This window comes from Diabrotica undecimpunctata, chromosome 2 (genome assembly GCF_040954645.1).
Source record: "Diabrotica undecimpunctata isolate CICGRU chromosome 2, icDiaUnde3, whole genome shotgun sequence".
In the NCBI taxonomy this organism is placed as follows: Eukaryota; Metazoa; Arthropoda; class Insecta; order Coleoptera; family Chrysomelidae; genus Diabrotica; species Diabrotica undecimpunctata.
The window spans coordinates 135,495,554-135,509,010 of NC_092804.1; the positions used below are offsets into that span (position 1 = coordinate 135,495,554).

Sequence of the window (13,457 nt, forward strand, 5' to 3'; positions counted from 1 at the left end):
CGGGTCGTTTTCTCTAACATATCAAATTTACAATTAGTGGTAAAATGTAATAGTACCTAACTATAGAAATCTAATAATTTGTATTAAATTAAGATTTAACTATCTAAACAAAATTAGTTATTCAATTTATTGAATTGGACAGAATAATATATAAATGCGTTAATTCTAATCCATCTAAATGTTATTGTATTTAGCCAATATATGGGCACTGTACAATCTGTCCATTGCCTCAGTAAACATCTGCTTAGTTAGTGAATCAACACCCTATACATGTTTGTAGATACGTATACGGACTCCGGTCAGGCTAATTAAACCAAGTCTAACATAAACAATTACCACAAACAGTATAAATCTCTGAAATTTCAGAGAACGAGTTAATAAATGCGTTCCATTGGTTAACCTCACTCAAAGACAAGTAGCAATAGGACTTTACTCAACTTAATTCTTGACTATTGACACCAATTTGAAGCTTTTACACCATAAAATCTACTGTACAAAGCTCATTAGAGCTGGCAGCCTCTCCGTCTACACTTGTAGACTCCATGATGGATGTTCTACAACTTTTATTGGCCGAACTAGCGTTGCCACGCCTATCCGCCCGCCCATTCGTTGTGCGGAGTTGGTGCCAACTTCAGTCAGTTGAAAACGCGCGATGGATTCGGACCGTTGTGAAGATACGTCAAGTATTCTTGGCTACGGGCTGGACGTTAAACCCTTAAGGATGGTGGCAAGTCCGCATACCGGACCTCGGCACACGATTGATAATATCCTAGGACTTGTCAGGAAGGACGATGGTGAAGTGCTGGAGAGGTCACAAACTCCAGGAAACGGTGAAAGTGCTGGTAAGTTACCGACGCAAATGTTTTGAGTGGTACACGTGCTTTCAATCCAAAGTTTATGCAAATTTCCTTACACTATAAATGTTCTTATGAATTAGAAAGATATTTAGCAACAACAAAAATCTGGTTTCTGTATTAGCTATAAATAATATTTATTCAATGTTACCTATATATTATATTAAAGATATTCACACGTATATACATTTTTTCTTAAAAATAACAATGAATTACGATTGAATTTAGAAGAAAACATCTAGAAAAAATTGTTTATAAACAAACAAATATAAAAACAAAAAGTTTCATTTAAATGTTGACAGGTGACTTCAGTTTCCATTAAATATTTTAAAGTTTTATTACCTAATATTGAAGTTTTAAATTATTAAACCATCGACTTTACTTCCATCATTTTCTACTACGTAATCATATTTATTTGTTATTATCTTAAGCTTACTTTTATGTTTTTATAATGATCAGTGTTCCGTTTCGTATGTCCACATAGATTAGTTTTTTTCATTCAGATTTTAATGTTTTAGATATAAGCTTCGTCTCTTAATGTTGTATTTATATATTTTACCGTTTAGATCCCCAGAAATCTCAATCATATTTAAATTGTAATCTTTGTTTATATTGGCAGTATCTTCAATCAATGGTATAATTAAATGGACTTTTTATCATTTTACCATTTTGTGTTGACTTTTGTCACACATAAATTAACGTCCTCAGTGTAAAAGGTTAAAATTCCTTGTTTTGAGAGAACGAAAAAAAAGCTTTTTGGGTTTTTTTCGAATAAATTTTGTCATATTTTTCCAGATAACTAAACAAATTAGTAGTTATTTCAATTTAATTAAATTTCTTGACTCGTTAAAGAACGCACAATACTGTTCCTTACTTGTTACGATTTATACATACTTACTCAGTTAGTATTTCTTTCTTTCAGCAGCTACAAGTCATAAAAATATTATAAAAAGACTTGAATTTTAGTAATAAAAAAGATATACCTAATTTGCCACTTATTAGAGGATCAACCAAATCACCCTGGTCTGGTAGAGGAAGTCGCCTAATGTGGGGTACTTTTTTACAAAAATTATTGAAAAACAACGTAATTACTTTTAGGCATTATAGTTAAATTTTAGGTTTTCTTGGACACTTTCTAAGCATTTAGTTTAGACACAGCCAAAAAGAAATACAAAGGGAAATAGGCAGTATTTAAAAAAGTTTTTCTACCCCATATTAGAGGAATAGGGTATGCTAATATGGGCTACCATTTACAATGTAAAATTTCAAAATAAATTCAATTATTTTGGTTTTTTTGGAATAAAACTATTTATTTATGAAAATGACATATAAAAATGCATCTAACAAGAACGTATTTTTTCTTAATTGAATTAAAAATCTAGTTATCTAAGATTAACAAACAATAAATCTGATTACTATTTGAATGGAAATAAGCCACAATTTTGAAGGGTAAAAAAAGTTAATTGACGTTTCAATTTCCACTTCTTAAATCGTTCAATTGTGCCTTATTCCCAATAAATCTATTTATCAGAGCAAAAGTGACAAATATACCGGTCTCTTTCACACCCAAAACATTCAACGTAAGCCCATTTAAAACAGCTCTGGCACATCACTCATTGTTCGCCTCAGACATCTTCAGAATACGGAGTTACGCAAAAAATACAAACGGTATCTTCTTCAAAATTTTCTGCCAGGTCATCTACATCTGGATCTTGATACTCTACTACAAGTGCCGAATCTAAAGATGAATAACTGCTATATCCTGTTTACTTGGTTTTTCTTTGGCCACTGAAAATTTCTTTTTTCTTGGGCAGGTTTAGTTTTTTTTTGTTAATTTATTTTTGAATTATTTACCTTTCTCTTAGCACTAGAAGTTGAAGGTAATTTTTTTTCCAATACTGCTTTCTAATTAATCGTTGGCAGCTTTGCTACTTCTTGTACTTACTACTTTTTAAGGATATTTTTAGAAGCTGTTGCAACAGATACCAAAGCTGCTGGAGTAACTTTTTTCAGGGGTTGTTGTTCTGGTACATTCTTATAAAATTGCTTTTTCTCGACTGCTTCTTCTATTATTTGACTGTTTTCGCTTCCACTGCTTTTTCATTAACTGTTTATTTTTCTGCTCTTTCTTAAACATACCAGTTTTCTTAAACCCATTAATTGCTGTATCGCTGCTTTTATATAAGCATTTCCAAAAAGTTCCCCTTCTTGATACCCTCTTACAAGACGTCCTGAATTAAGCCTAAGCTATTTTGTGATCAATAAGTTTTGAACGGTAACATAACTGACACGTCTCATGGCTGCATTTTATGTGTAAAATGCGGTGGAAGGCAAATTATGTGCATATGATTTTCTCGCGCTACAGTTAATAACTCCAAATTTTTTGTATGGGAGTAATGACCACCAAGGATCAAAACCACTGGATCTTCAGCGCGAGGCTATGTTATGTTAAGAAAATGTCGGAGTCAATCAACTAAAATTTCTCGTGGAATCCAGCCAGATACATGACACGCATACTTAGATCCACTCGAAGTGTCATTTATTAGTTCCATTTTCATATTCTTGCTGGGAAAAATTCAAAACGGCGGTATATATTGGCCTGTTGCGATAAAACATATAACTGTGGTTAACAAAGATCTACCTTCGGCTGAGTGTATCAATTTGTTTTTTTTTTCCACAATTCTCAGATGCTTATGTTGCACAATGGTGAGACCGGTTTAATCACAGTTGAAAATTATTGCTGGATTGTAATTTATTGTTTTTAAAAATATCTTATATAAATCAAAAAATTTCGCAACATTTTCTTTTGTGAATGATTTAATATGCGCACAGGATATTCCTTGAAGTAATCTTAATGATAATTACTTGTGCCTTGCAAGAAATCCGACAAACCATTTCTTTTCAGCACTTTTTTTGGCCACGCTGAATGGATGTTTATATTATTTGCTTTACATTAGCTATATGCCAATTTACGCACGTATTTTTGTGTAATTCCAAAAAATCCTGTTTCCATTTCTAAGAAATGGTCTCCACTTCTTCTGAAAATACTATTTTTCGTTCTAAATGAAAATTTAATATGTCTTCAGGATTCCTCTCCATCTCAACATATCTTTCCAAGATTGTTTGATGTATATTGTGGATTTTCGCACTTTTCATGTAGCCCATTATTTCTTGCCGAACAGCTAAAATTGTGGAGTTCTCGAGAAAACTGAAAAGCCGATAATGGCGTTGACATCTGTCAACCCACCCGCTTGCTTTTAAATTCGGCTAAAAGCAAATAATCTTAGCAGTACCCCGCCTAATACTAGGTACCCCAAATTAGAAATTGCCAAGTACCCCATATTACGAACACACTAGACTATTATGAGGGGCGACATTTTGCAAAAAATATGATTCCGTTTTAAAAACTAAACTATTTTTATAAACTATGCAAAATTTTGTATAGAATAATATTATAACACTTTATACTATAATTAAGAACAACCAAAAGAATTACCTAACCCCAAATGTCAAATAAGAGAACAAGTTGGCTCAAAAAGAGAGAATGGTTACCTCCTGGCAAGTTGGTGGTTAATAAACAATGAACAATGCATACGGTAGATGTCGGAATCAGTACTTGCGCAATAGAGACTTACCCCATATTAGGCAATATTCCCATAATATTAGGCGACTTTCCTTTATATATTAATAAAATTTATGATACACCGTCGAACGGTACGGAAACAGTGACAAAATGTCTCTTTTTTTCGAATGATAGAGCAGTGGTGGTTGGTAAGCCTGTTTAAGTATTAAAGTAGATTCTGATTTACCCTCTTTTTCAAGTCGATGTCCATAAAATGTTCTTCTTCTTTCATATTAATTTTTTAGAAAACTTTTAGTGGTTGTTTCTTAACAAATCGCAGCCACTTATCCTCCTTACAGACCTTACAGACAAACCAGCGGTAGTTTTTTTAAATGAACCATTTGTTTTACAATAAATTTATTTTTCTTACCAGCCGTTCGAATTAATGTAGTTTAATCATGTGGATGGTAAATTGGACCATTAATTTGTTTTTATTTTTCAATGTTGCCATAATCGCTGTCGTATTCTATCTTGAAATGACCAGGTACCATAAATTTGTGGTCCAGGGTTGATACGGATAGGGTTGCTGTACATGAGTGGCTGTACAAAATAATATGTGAAAAAGTATTGTTTATTTGGCGGAGGCCGTGGAACACACAAGAAGCAATCTCATTTCCTCCTCTTCTTGTCATTGTCTCATACAATTGAATCAAATGCAATTGAAGTGAAGTTTCGGTCATTTCCTCCTTATCTGCCAACTTCATTGCATAAATAAATTCAGCATTTATGTGATAATTCTCCCTCCTTTCCAGGGATTATTACTATTGCTACAGGGATACTATTGCCTTCTCGGTATCTTAAGCATATGATAATTTTATTTTAATTTTTCCACATGCATGACAAGTATCTTCTTGGGAATATTTTATTTTTATTCTGGAGTTACGAAAGACGTTGCCATAAATAGTTAAACTGACTGGGTCATCTACATACTTCCTGTTTATATTTGCTGTAAACTTCCTTCAGCGTAAATTTTGAATATATTCAAATATTTTTTAGTAAGTAATCTCTTTACGACAGCAATGGCTCTCATATGCTGAAAGAGATGCAAGGTGCTAATGCACCAAAGCCATTATATCTGTGGATATTTTATTTCCTCGGATGTGCTTGCTTAGTTTATCTGGGGTGATTGCTGAAGTATGGGAAGCCATGTTTTGTTGCCAAGCACGCCTTTAAATCAAATGCAATTGAAGTGAAGTTTGGGTCACTTACTCCTTGTCTGCCAATTTCATTGCATAAGTAAATTCAGCAGTCATGTGATTATTCTTCCTCCTTTCCAGTAACAATGCATTCTCGGTATCTTAAGCGTATGATAATTTTATTTTAATTTCGCCACACGTAAGTATCTTTTTAGGGATATTTTATTTTTATTGTGGAGTTATGAAAGACTTTGCCATAAATATTTAAACTGACTGGGCCATCTGCTTCTTGTTTATATTTACTGTATCCTACAGCGTGTACAGGGGTGGCAAATATTTTCTAGTACTCTCTTTACGACAGTAATGGCTATCATATGCTGGAAAAGATGCAAGGTGCTGATGCACCAAAGCCATTCAATCAGTGGATATTTTATTTTCAGTAATGTGCTCGCCACGTTTATTTGGGATGGTTGCTGAAGCATTAGAAGCCCTTTTTTTGTTGGACAATGGTCCAAACAAACTTGTCTATCTCACCAAATATTGTAAGAAAATATTTCTTACAGACTTCGATGCTTAGACCATGAATCGGAATATTGTAGGAAACTAAAGTTTTTCTTTTCCTCTGTTTTTTAGGCATTTGGCGTCGCGTCCTCTTACCTTGGACCAGATTTTCAACTGTAGTTAAAAGACCGCACAGATAGGCTGCCCTTCGGTCACGTGTCTTTAAATTCCAATAGGCAGTGAGAATCTTTTTTAAATTTTTAAGTGAAATTTGTTTTTTTTTTATATTTGTTATTATCAGGAAAAAGATAATTTTCCAAAAATTGTAGATTCTAATATAAGATCATAATTACTTCAAAGTTGCATCATGTGGATAGTACTGCCCCTTTGTACAAACATTTGTTGAATAGTATTTTTAGTACCCCTTCGGCGATTTTTTCTACACATTTTATCATTTGTATCGCAATTTAGTCTTCATTGCACACTTATTATTTTTGATTTGTTTGAGTGCTGCTTTTATTTCATCATCGGTGATTTTAGGAATCTCTTCTGATCCAACGTATAAGATCCCTCTCCCTCTGGTCATTTCTTTAACTCATGCATAGGTATTTAGTATGTTCCTGTAATTTGATCGATCCATTTTGTTGGGGATCTTTCTGTGTCTACCCTCATAACATGTCCAAAGTATTTTAATTGTTGGAGATGGACTTCGCTGGATAGCCGTTTGCTAACTTTTAGCTCATTGAATTATTTGTCCTGTGGCCGATCCACGGGTCATTTATTGAGATGCCCTTTTCTCATCCTTGAAGCGCTCTTCTCATAATATGCTCCCCCTATATATTAAATAATTGTGAAAAGTATACATCCTTGTCTAACACCTAGTTCTGGATGTAATTCTTTTGAGAGTGTGGTACTCCTACTTCTTTTAGTATCTGCCATAAGTGTTGCCATTTGATCTTGTTGCGATAATTTATAAAACATATCTATAGTGAAATCTTAATTTTTCTATTATTTGTCTTGTGTTCAGAAGATGTTCTCGAGTACCTCTACCTTTGGTAAATCCAGTTTGCTCTTGGCGTATTTCTCTTTGTAAGCAAGTTTTCAGTCTCTCATTAATTATCTGAAACATTATTTTGCTGGCATGTCAGATTATAGTGATGGTTCTATCGTTGTCGTATTTATGGAAGCTGTCTTTTGTATATAGTCATTATAGTAGATTTGGTCCAGTCGTTAAGTCATTACTTGGAATGCCATATTTTGTTACCGAGCAAGTGAAGCCATTTTACTCAGTGTAAGATATACTTTGCGTTTTAGTTGTTCTATACTCGATATATAGAATGTAGTGCAGAAATTTTCAATGAACTCGACTATATCTTTTTTGTCTTGTACCTTGTCTTGTCTTTTTCTATAAGCTTTTTATTGTATACGAGTCGACCTTGTCTAATTTCCTTTTTTGTTTTCTTATTGAGCTCTTTAAATTCTCGTTGGACCAGCACTATAATGTATTGCTAACAGTGGCTGTGCTAACTTTACGGTAAAGCGAGTATCGCCAAAGCTATATCTTGGCGAGGAAAAGAGGTACAATTATATTTTATTGCTAATTAATTGCTGTTTATTGGTATATTAACCAATCTCCAAAAGCTATCTCATCATCCCCTTAGTCAAAACACACCCCCGGAAAACTGATATTTTCGGTCAAAAGGCGAGAATGCCAATTTGTTGCAGAAGTTTTACGCCAAAAAACAATTTATTGTTGTAACCGTTTCCGGGAAACAATGATTAAGCTAACTTTACGGTAAAGCTAGCGTAGCCACAGTTATATTTCGGCAATAAAAAAGGCTACAGAGCCTATCTTTTCAGCATGTTTTATTGCTAATTAATTGCTGTTGATTTGTATATTGAACAATCCCCAAAAACTACTTAGATTTTGGGAACTGATTAATATACCAATCAATAGCAATAAAATATACCGCAAAGTTGGCCCTGAGCCCCTTTTCCTTGCCGAGATATAGCTATGGCTATGCTAGCTTTACCGTAAATTTAGCATACTTACTGTTTCTCAGAAACAGTTACAACAAAAAATATTTTCTTTCCGTAATAAATTAGCAATAAACTGCAGTGTTGAATTAAATTCGGCCTTATAAAATTTACAGACATTAAGTCTTGTACGAAGATCGTTCTGATATTTTGTCAATTTTTAGACTAACATTTCCCAAATACACTTCCAAATTTGACTTTTTTTATAAAAGATTTTTAATAAATGTCAAAAGCGACAACAGATTCTTTTGAATCAGAAAATTTCCTTGTTTAGTAAATTATAGGTACATGAAAGCACATAATAAAACATTTAATAATTATCGAGTCTAACTCTTATCAAGGGCGGATCCAAGACCGATTTTCAGAGAAGGTGCACACATTTTTTTTGGGAGATATTTGGGGTCTGGGATAAAATTATGAATAAGTGAGTTTTATGGCACTTTTCATAGACTTTTAAGGACCATAAAGAAATTCAAAACTTATCGTTATTAAAGTATTTTTATTTTTCTAGTAACTACCAATCAGCAAATTTTAACCTTTTTTTTTCTTTTTTTTTTCGTCTTTATAGAGGGAGGGGGTCTGGAATCTTCAAAAGACATCTCAGTCCAGGACGCCGCCTGACTGGCCTTAGTGCAGAATTCGTTCTTCGTACTCTCGGCGATAGTTTTCGAGGTACTTTAAAATACCCTTTTGTCGTCTAGTCTACGCCGAACGCCTACCTGCTAAACCAGACCCGCTTCTGTCATCCAGCGATCCAGAAGCGAAATGGCCGCTGTAAGGCCGGCATCACTTCCGAAGCACTACCTTTATTCGTTTATTCTCCATTCATACACATCCACACTCCATTCATCAGCAAGGAGACTCCTTGTCTCGTTCCAGGTAGCGCGTAGAAGATTCTTATCGCTCCTAGTACGGCATGATTCCCAGACGTATTTCTCAGGGTATTTTCTCCTTCCCCACAGTCTGAATCACGCCTATCCAACTCATACAGTGTGATCCACTTCTCTAGCTTCAACTTCCAGCATCTTTCACTCTCACCGTTGCCGTTAGTCCAGCTGTCTTTCTTCCTCTTCCTTTTTCTTGATCACTGTACGGATATAGATGTGTATGTTAGTCCAACCTGATTTATTTTCAATCATTATCTCAATCATTTCTCTCACTGTAACAAAATTCACACCTGTCTCTCTCTCTCTCCATTCTGTTCCTTTCCACTATCCATCTGCTGCAATCTAACATCGTATGTGTTACAGTGTCCGAGTATCCACAGTATAGGCATTCATCTGTGTCAGCCTTTCCGAACCTAGATAGGTCCTAAAACATCCGTGTCCTGTGAGCACCTACATCAGGAAATAATCCAGTTGCCTGTGGCCAAAGTTCACCCAATCTCTTATGTTCGGGATCAGTATTTTCGTCCACTGTGCCACATCCTCCGTGTTGTTCCATTCTTCTTGCCATCTTTCAATTGACTTCTCTCAGTCACAGTAAGGTTTGGGCCTATTCTACCATGGAGCTCTTTTCTTTCCACCAACATGCAACGGAACACATCCAGTGATGGTCTACAAGGCTGCCGCAGACACAGTCCTGTAGGCGTATGCCACTCGCAACAGACTTGTTCTGTTCACTTGTGTCATGAGCCTCCTATAGACCGTTATCTCTAACGCCTCGCTCCAGACTGGTGCCGCGTAGAGGACGATCGACTGTACAACACCGTGAAAGACCCTCCTCCTTTCGGATTTCAGTCCCCCAATGTTGGGGGACCCTCCCCAACGCAGCCGAAGTTCTCCCCCACTCCCGCACATTGAAACTTAACACGTTGCCTGTTCCTGGTCCCCTTCGGAATGATGGCTTTGGTTTTCTCTGCCGCGAGTTTCACTCCATGCTGCGTCATCCATTTCTTTACGAAAATTTTAATTTTAACCTAAAATAATTTAATAGTTTAGGTTATGAAATTAAAATAGCATAAATAACAACGAATAATATTAGTCAAGTTACTTTATTTGTCTAGTACAAAAATTATTCTTGTAGAATAAACCTCATACAACAAATTTGACTCGTCTGGCTCGCTGATGTGCAAATTTCTTTAATACTTCGTAAGTGTCTACTTCAATGTATTAGAAAACATGAAGGAGGCAAAGACCCGTGATTCGGTTTTTCCCCATCCTTGCAATCAGCCAAGTCTTCATTCTTCGTAACGTAGAGAAGTACCTTTCCGCTGTAGCCACACTGAAAAAAAAATAATAAAATTTAAATTGAACGTCTGTAATATTCTTCTCTGCCGCCTGGATGATTTGGCTTTCTTAGTCTGTCTACCCAAAAATCTAGGTAACTTCGTTTCTACGTCCAATTCGTCTGCTAATTCTTTAACTTTGGTAAAGATCTTAATAAAACTTTCTTCGCAGTTAGATCTTCTTTCTTTCAAAGTCGACATTGTATTGGAAACAGCCTTAGTCACCAGGTTAGCCTCAACAGGTTATTTGTAGAAGTCGGTTTAGCTGCAATGTTAATTTTAGTATGTCAATCAGTGACATCAATGACACTGGAAAGTCAGATGTGCATAAATAATTAAGCAAAGTTGATGCAAATGTAACAGTCTTGGGATGCTTCCATGTTAAGATAGATGTTAGTGCTTCAATTATATGTAATATACCTGATCTGAACTGGATTATGCTTTCAGAGCCCTCAATCCATCTTGTTTCGGATAAACTTGTTAAATTTTATCTGAGCGTCAGTTTTAAAACTCAATTTCTCTTGGCTGACATGTTAAAAAATGACATTGCTGACTTCGTTATTCCCACTGTATTTCTGATGGACGATACATTAATAGAAGTTGAAAAAAAATATGATTCAGGTATCTAATTATATTTGTTGCGACCCTTTTTATTTCTGCACCAACAGCTTCAGAGCTCATTATGTTTACAACTGTCAGTACCGATTCCTACACATTTTTTTGGATCCAAATACAGTTATTTCAACAAGCTTAATACTATTTTTCAGAAGGCTTCTCCTATCACGGGTTGTTCTGTCCCTCTTTCTTGATTTTCACTAATAATTTTTATGTTCTCATAAGCGTCAATGAACTTGGCAAAATCTTCACGAAAGGTGTTCCACGTGGGATACCTCGGTCTTTTCGTCAAATATGACAGATCAATAATTTGCACTTTGAACCTGATTCATTATTTGCTCAATTATTTCTTTACCACAACATGTTATCAATTGATTTTGACCGGTGCTACTAATGTAGGACTTCTCGGTAGGATGCTGTAGATAGGTGATGTTTATGAGTGTCATCTCCTGATGCGATTTTAAACCTTAACAATTCCCTGAAATTCCCCTCATTGCTAGGTCCTGCATCTTGGTCCAGAGGCAGAAGGAAATCATCGCTGATGGAAGGATGTAAGAGGGACGGTAGACGCAGACGCTCAGTTTGTTGCTTTCTCCAACAGAGCGCGATTGTGTTATACACTGATAGCTTAGGTCACCTTACACTTTACCTTGCCCAGCATAACTTCTACTACGCCAATTGCAAATATTTAAATTAATATTTTTTAAATTCTCTAGAAGAAGCCCCATGGCCCCCTTCTGTTCCTATCTGCTTTTGACTCTTATTATTTCGATAGATATTGTGTACAACAGGGTGTTAAAAGATAAAATATAAGATAATAATAAAACCGTTTATTTTGGGAGGAACGAGCCACTTTAGACCAAGATAATCTTGCGTCGTGTATTTTTTTGTCTAAAACAATTAATGGAAAAACTGTTATCGCACGGTAATTATTTACGTGAAATAATGCATGTAATTGATATCTAATATTTAGTTTATGTTTTTTGTATAGTTCTACACTTTTAAAATACTATACAGACTTTTCTAGTGCAAACTTGTAATTTTATTTGTTGTGCTCCATTTAACAATAATATTACTACCTAATTCTGAAAGTTTGTTTACCCATTTTACGCTTTATTGTCGATCATATTAGTACTTTATTGTAAATTAATTTATTTGCTAATGATCATGTAATTAGTTTTGTTGATGTTGAGTTTTAATCCATAATTTTCACAAACTTTGATTATTCTATTAATTAGTATTTACAACTCTTAATTAGAGTTAACTAGGACCAAGGTTTAATTATTGTAACTAATAATATTTGCAGTTTCGCACTTGATTATTTCAACTATTTAAAGTACCTTTATTTAAGTTATACCTTAATATTTTTCTGATTCCAAGACAGCGTGACTGGTTCTTCACAGATCCCGTTCCAGCTATATTTTCATATATTTGTCTCTAGGGCCCAATATTATTATACCTTAGTTTTTACCAAATAAAGTCTTGTTATTTAGTTATTTAGTCAGTATTAATTTATTTTTTAAGAAAATATTTAAAACATACATTAATCTCATCGGGTCACGAGCACTTAGCTCCCATTACAGTAGGCCACGGTTCTTAGATTTACAACGGTTGCCTACTCCGACTAACCAATAAACACTAAGCCCACGAATACGTCACGAGTATACAGTAATTTAAATCTTAACATGATTAATCGGCGTTTTTATACCTTTGATGTATGGAAAATAGTAAAGATAGTTATAAAATACATACATACACGGCAGAAACATGACCAGACACAGAGAGGACAAAAAAGCCTGTTAGAAACAGCAGAAATTAAAACACTTAGAAAAATTGATGGTAAGACACATCAAGAACTGAGTAAGAAATGGACGAGTAGAATAAAACGATCATATAAGCCGAATGACAACAAATAGTAGAGCAATAGAGTAGTAAAGATGGCAAGAGACGGTTTCCCAATAGGAAGACGATCAGTAGGAAGAACGATCAGTAGGAAGACCACGAAAACGATGGAACGGCAACTTACTGGAAGCACATTGACAGAGAGACAAAACAGACAGAGTCATGTCTACATAAAAAGAAGAAGAAGAAGAAGTTATGAAATAAAGATGTCTCTTCTTCTTCTTCTTCTTCTGCCAGTGCCTATCCTCTATGGATGTTGGCTACCGCAATGGCCCATCGTATTTTATTAGCAGCTGTTCAAAATAGGTCTGTGGTGGTTATACCTGTCCACTGTCTCAAATTCTTAAACCAGGATATTCGGCGGCGTCCTATTTCCTTCTATTTTCCCTTCTAATATCAAATAGTAATATTCTGTATTTATTTTCATTTCTCACTATATGTCCGAAGTATGCCAACTTTCTTTCTTTAATAGATTTCAAGATTTCAGGTTCTTTTTGTAAACGTTGCATTACTGCGTCGTTAGTTATATGATGTACATATGATATTCTATATGTACATATAAG

General features: G+C 34.8%; 1 protein-coding gene across 1 annotated transcript in view; it reads left to right on the top strand.

Moving 5' to 3' along the window:
* Positions 1–652: 652 nt before the first annotated feature.
* The window catches only part of LOC140434917 (retina and anterior neural fold homeobox protein 2-like), a 232,159-nt gene continuing 219,354 nt past the window's right edge, over positions 653–13,457 (top strand). The window contains exon 1 of the mRNA XM_072523546.1: positions 653–842. Coding sequence (XP_072379647.1) covers positions 653–842 — 190 coding nt within the window. The remainder of the gene's footprint in view (positions 843–13,457) is intronic.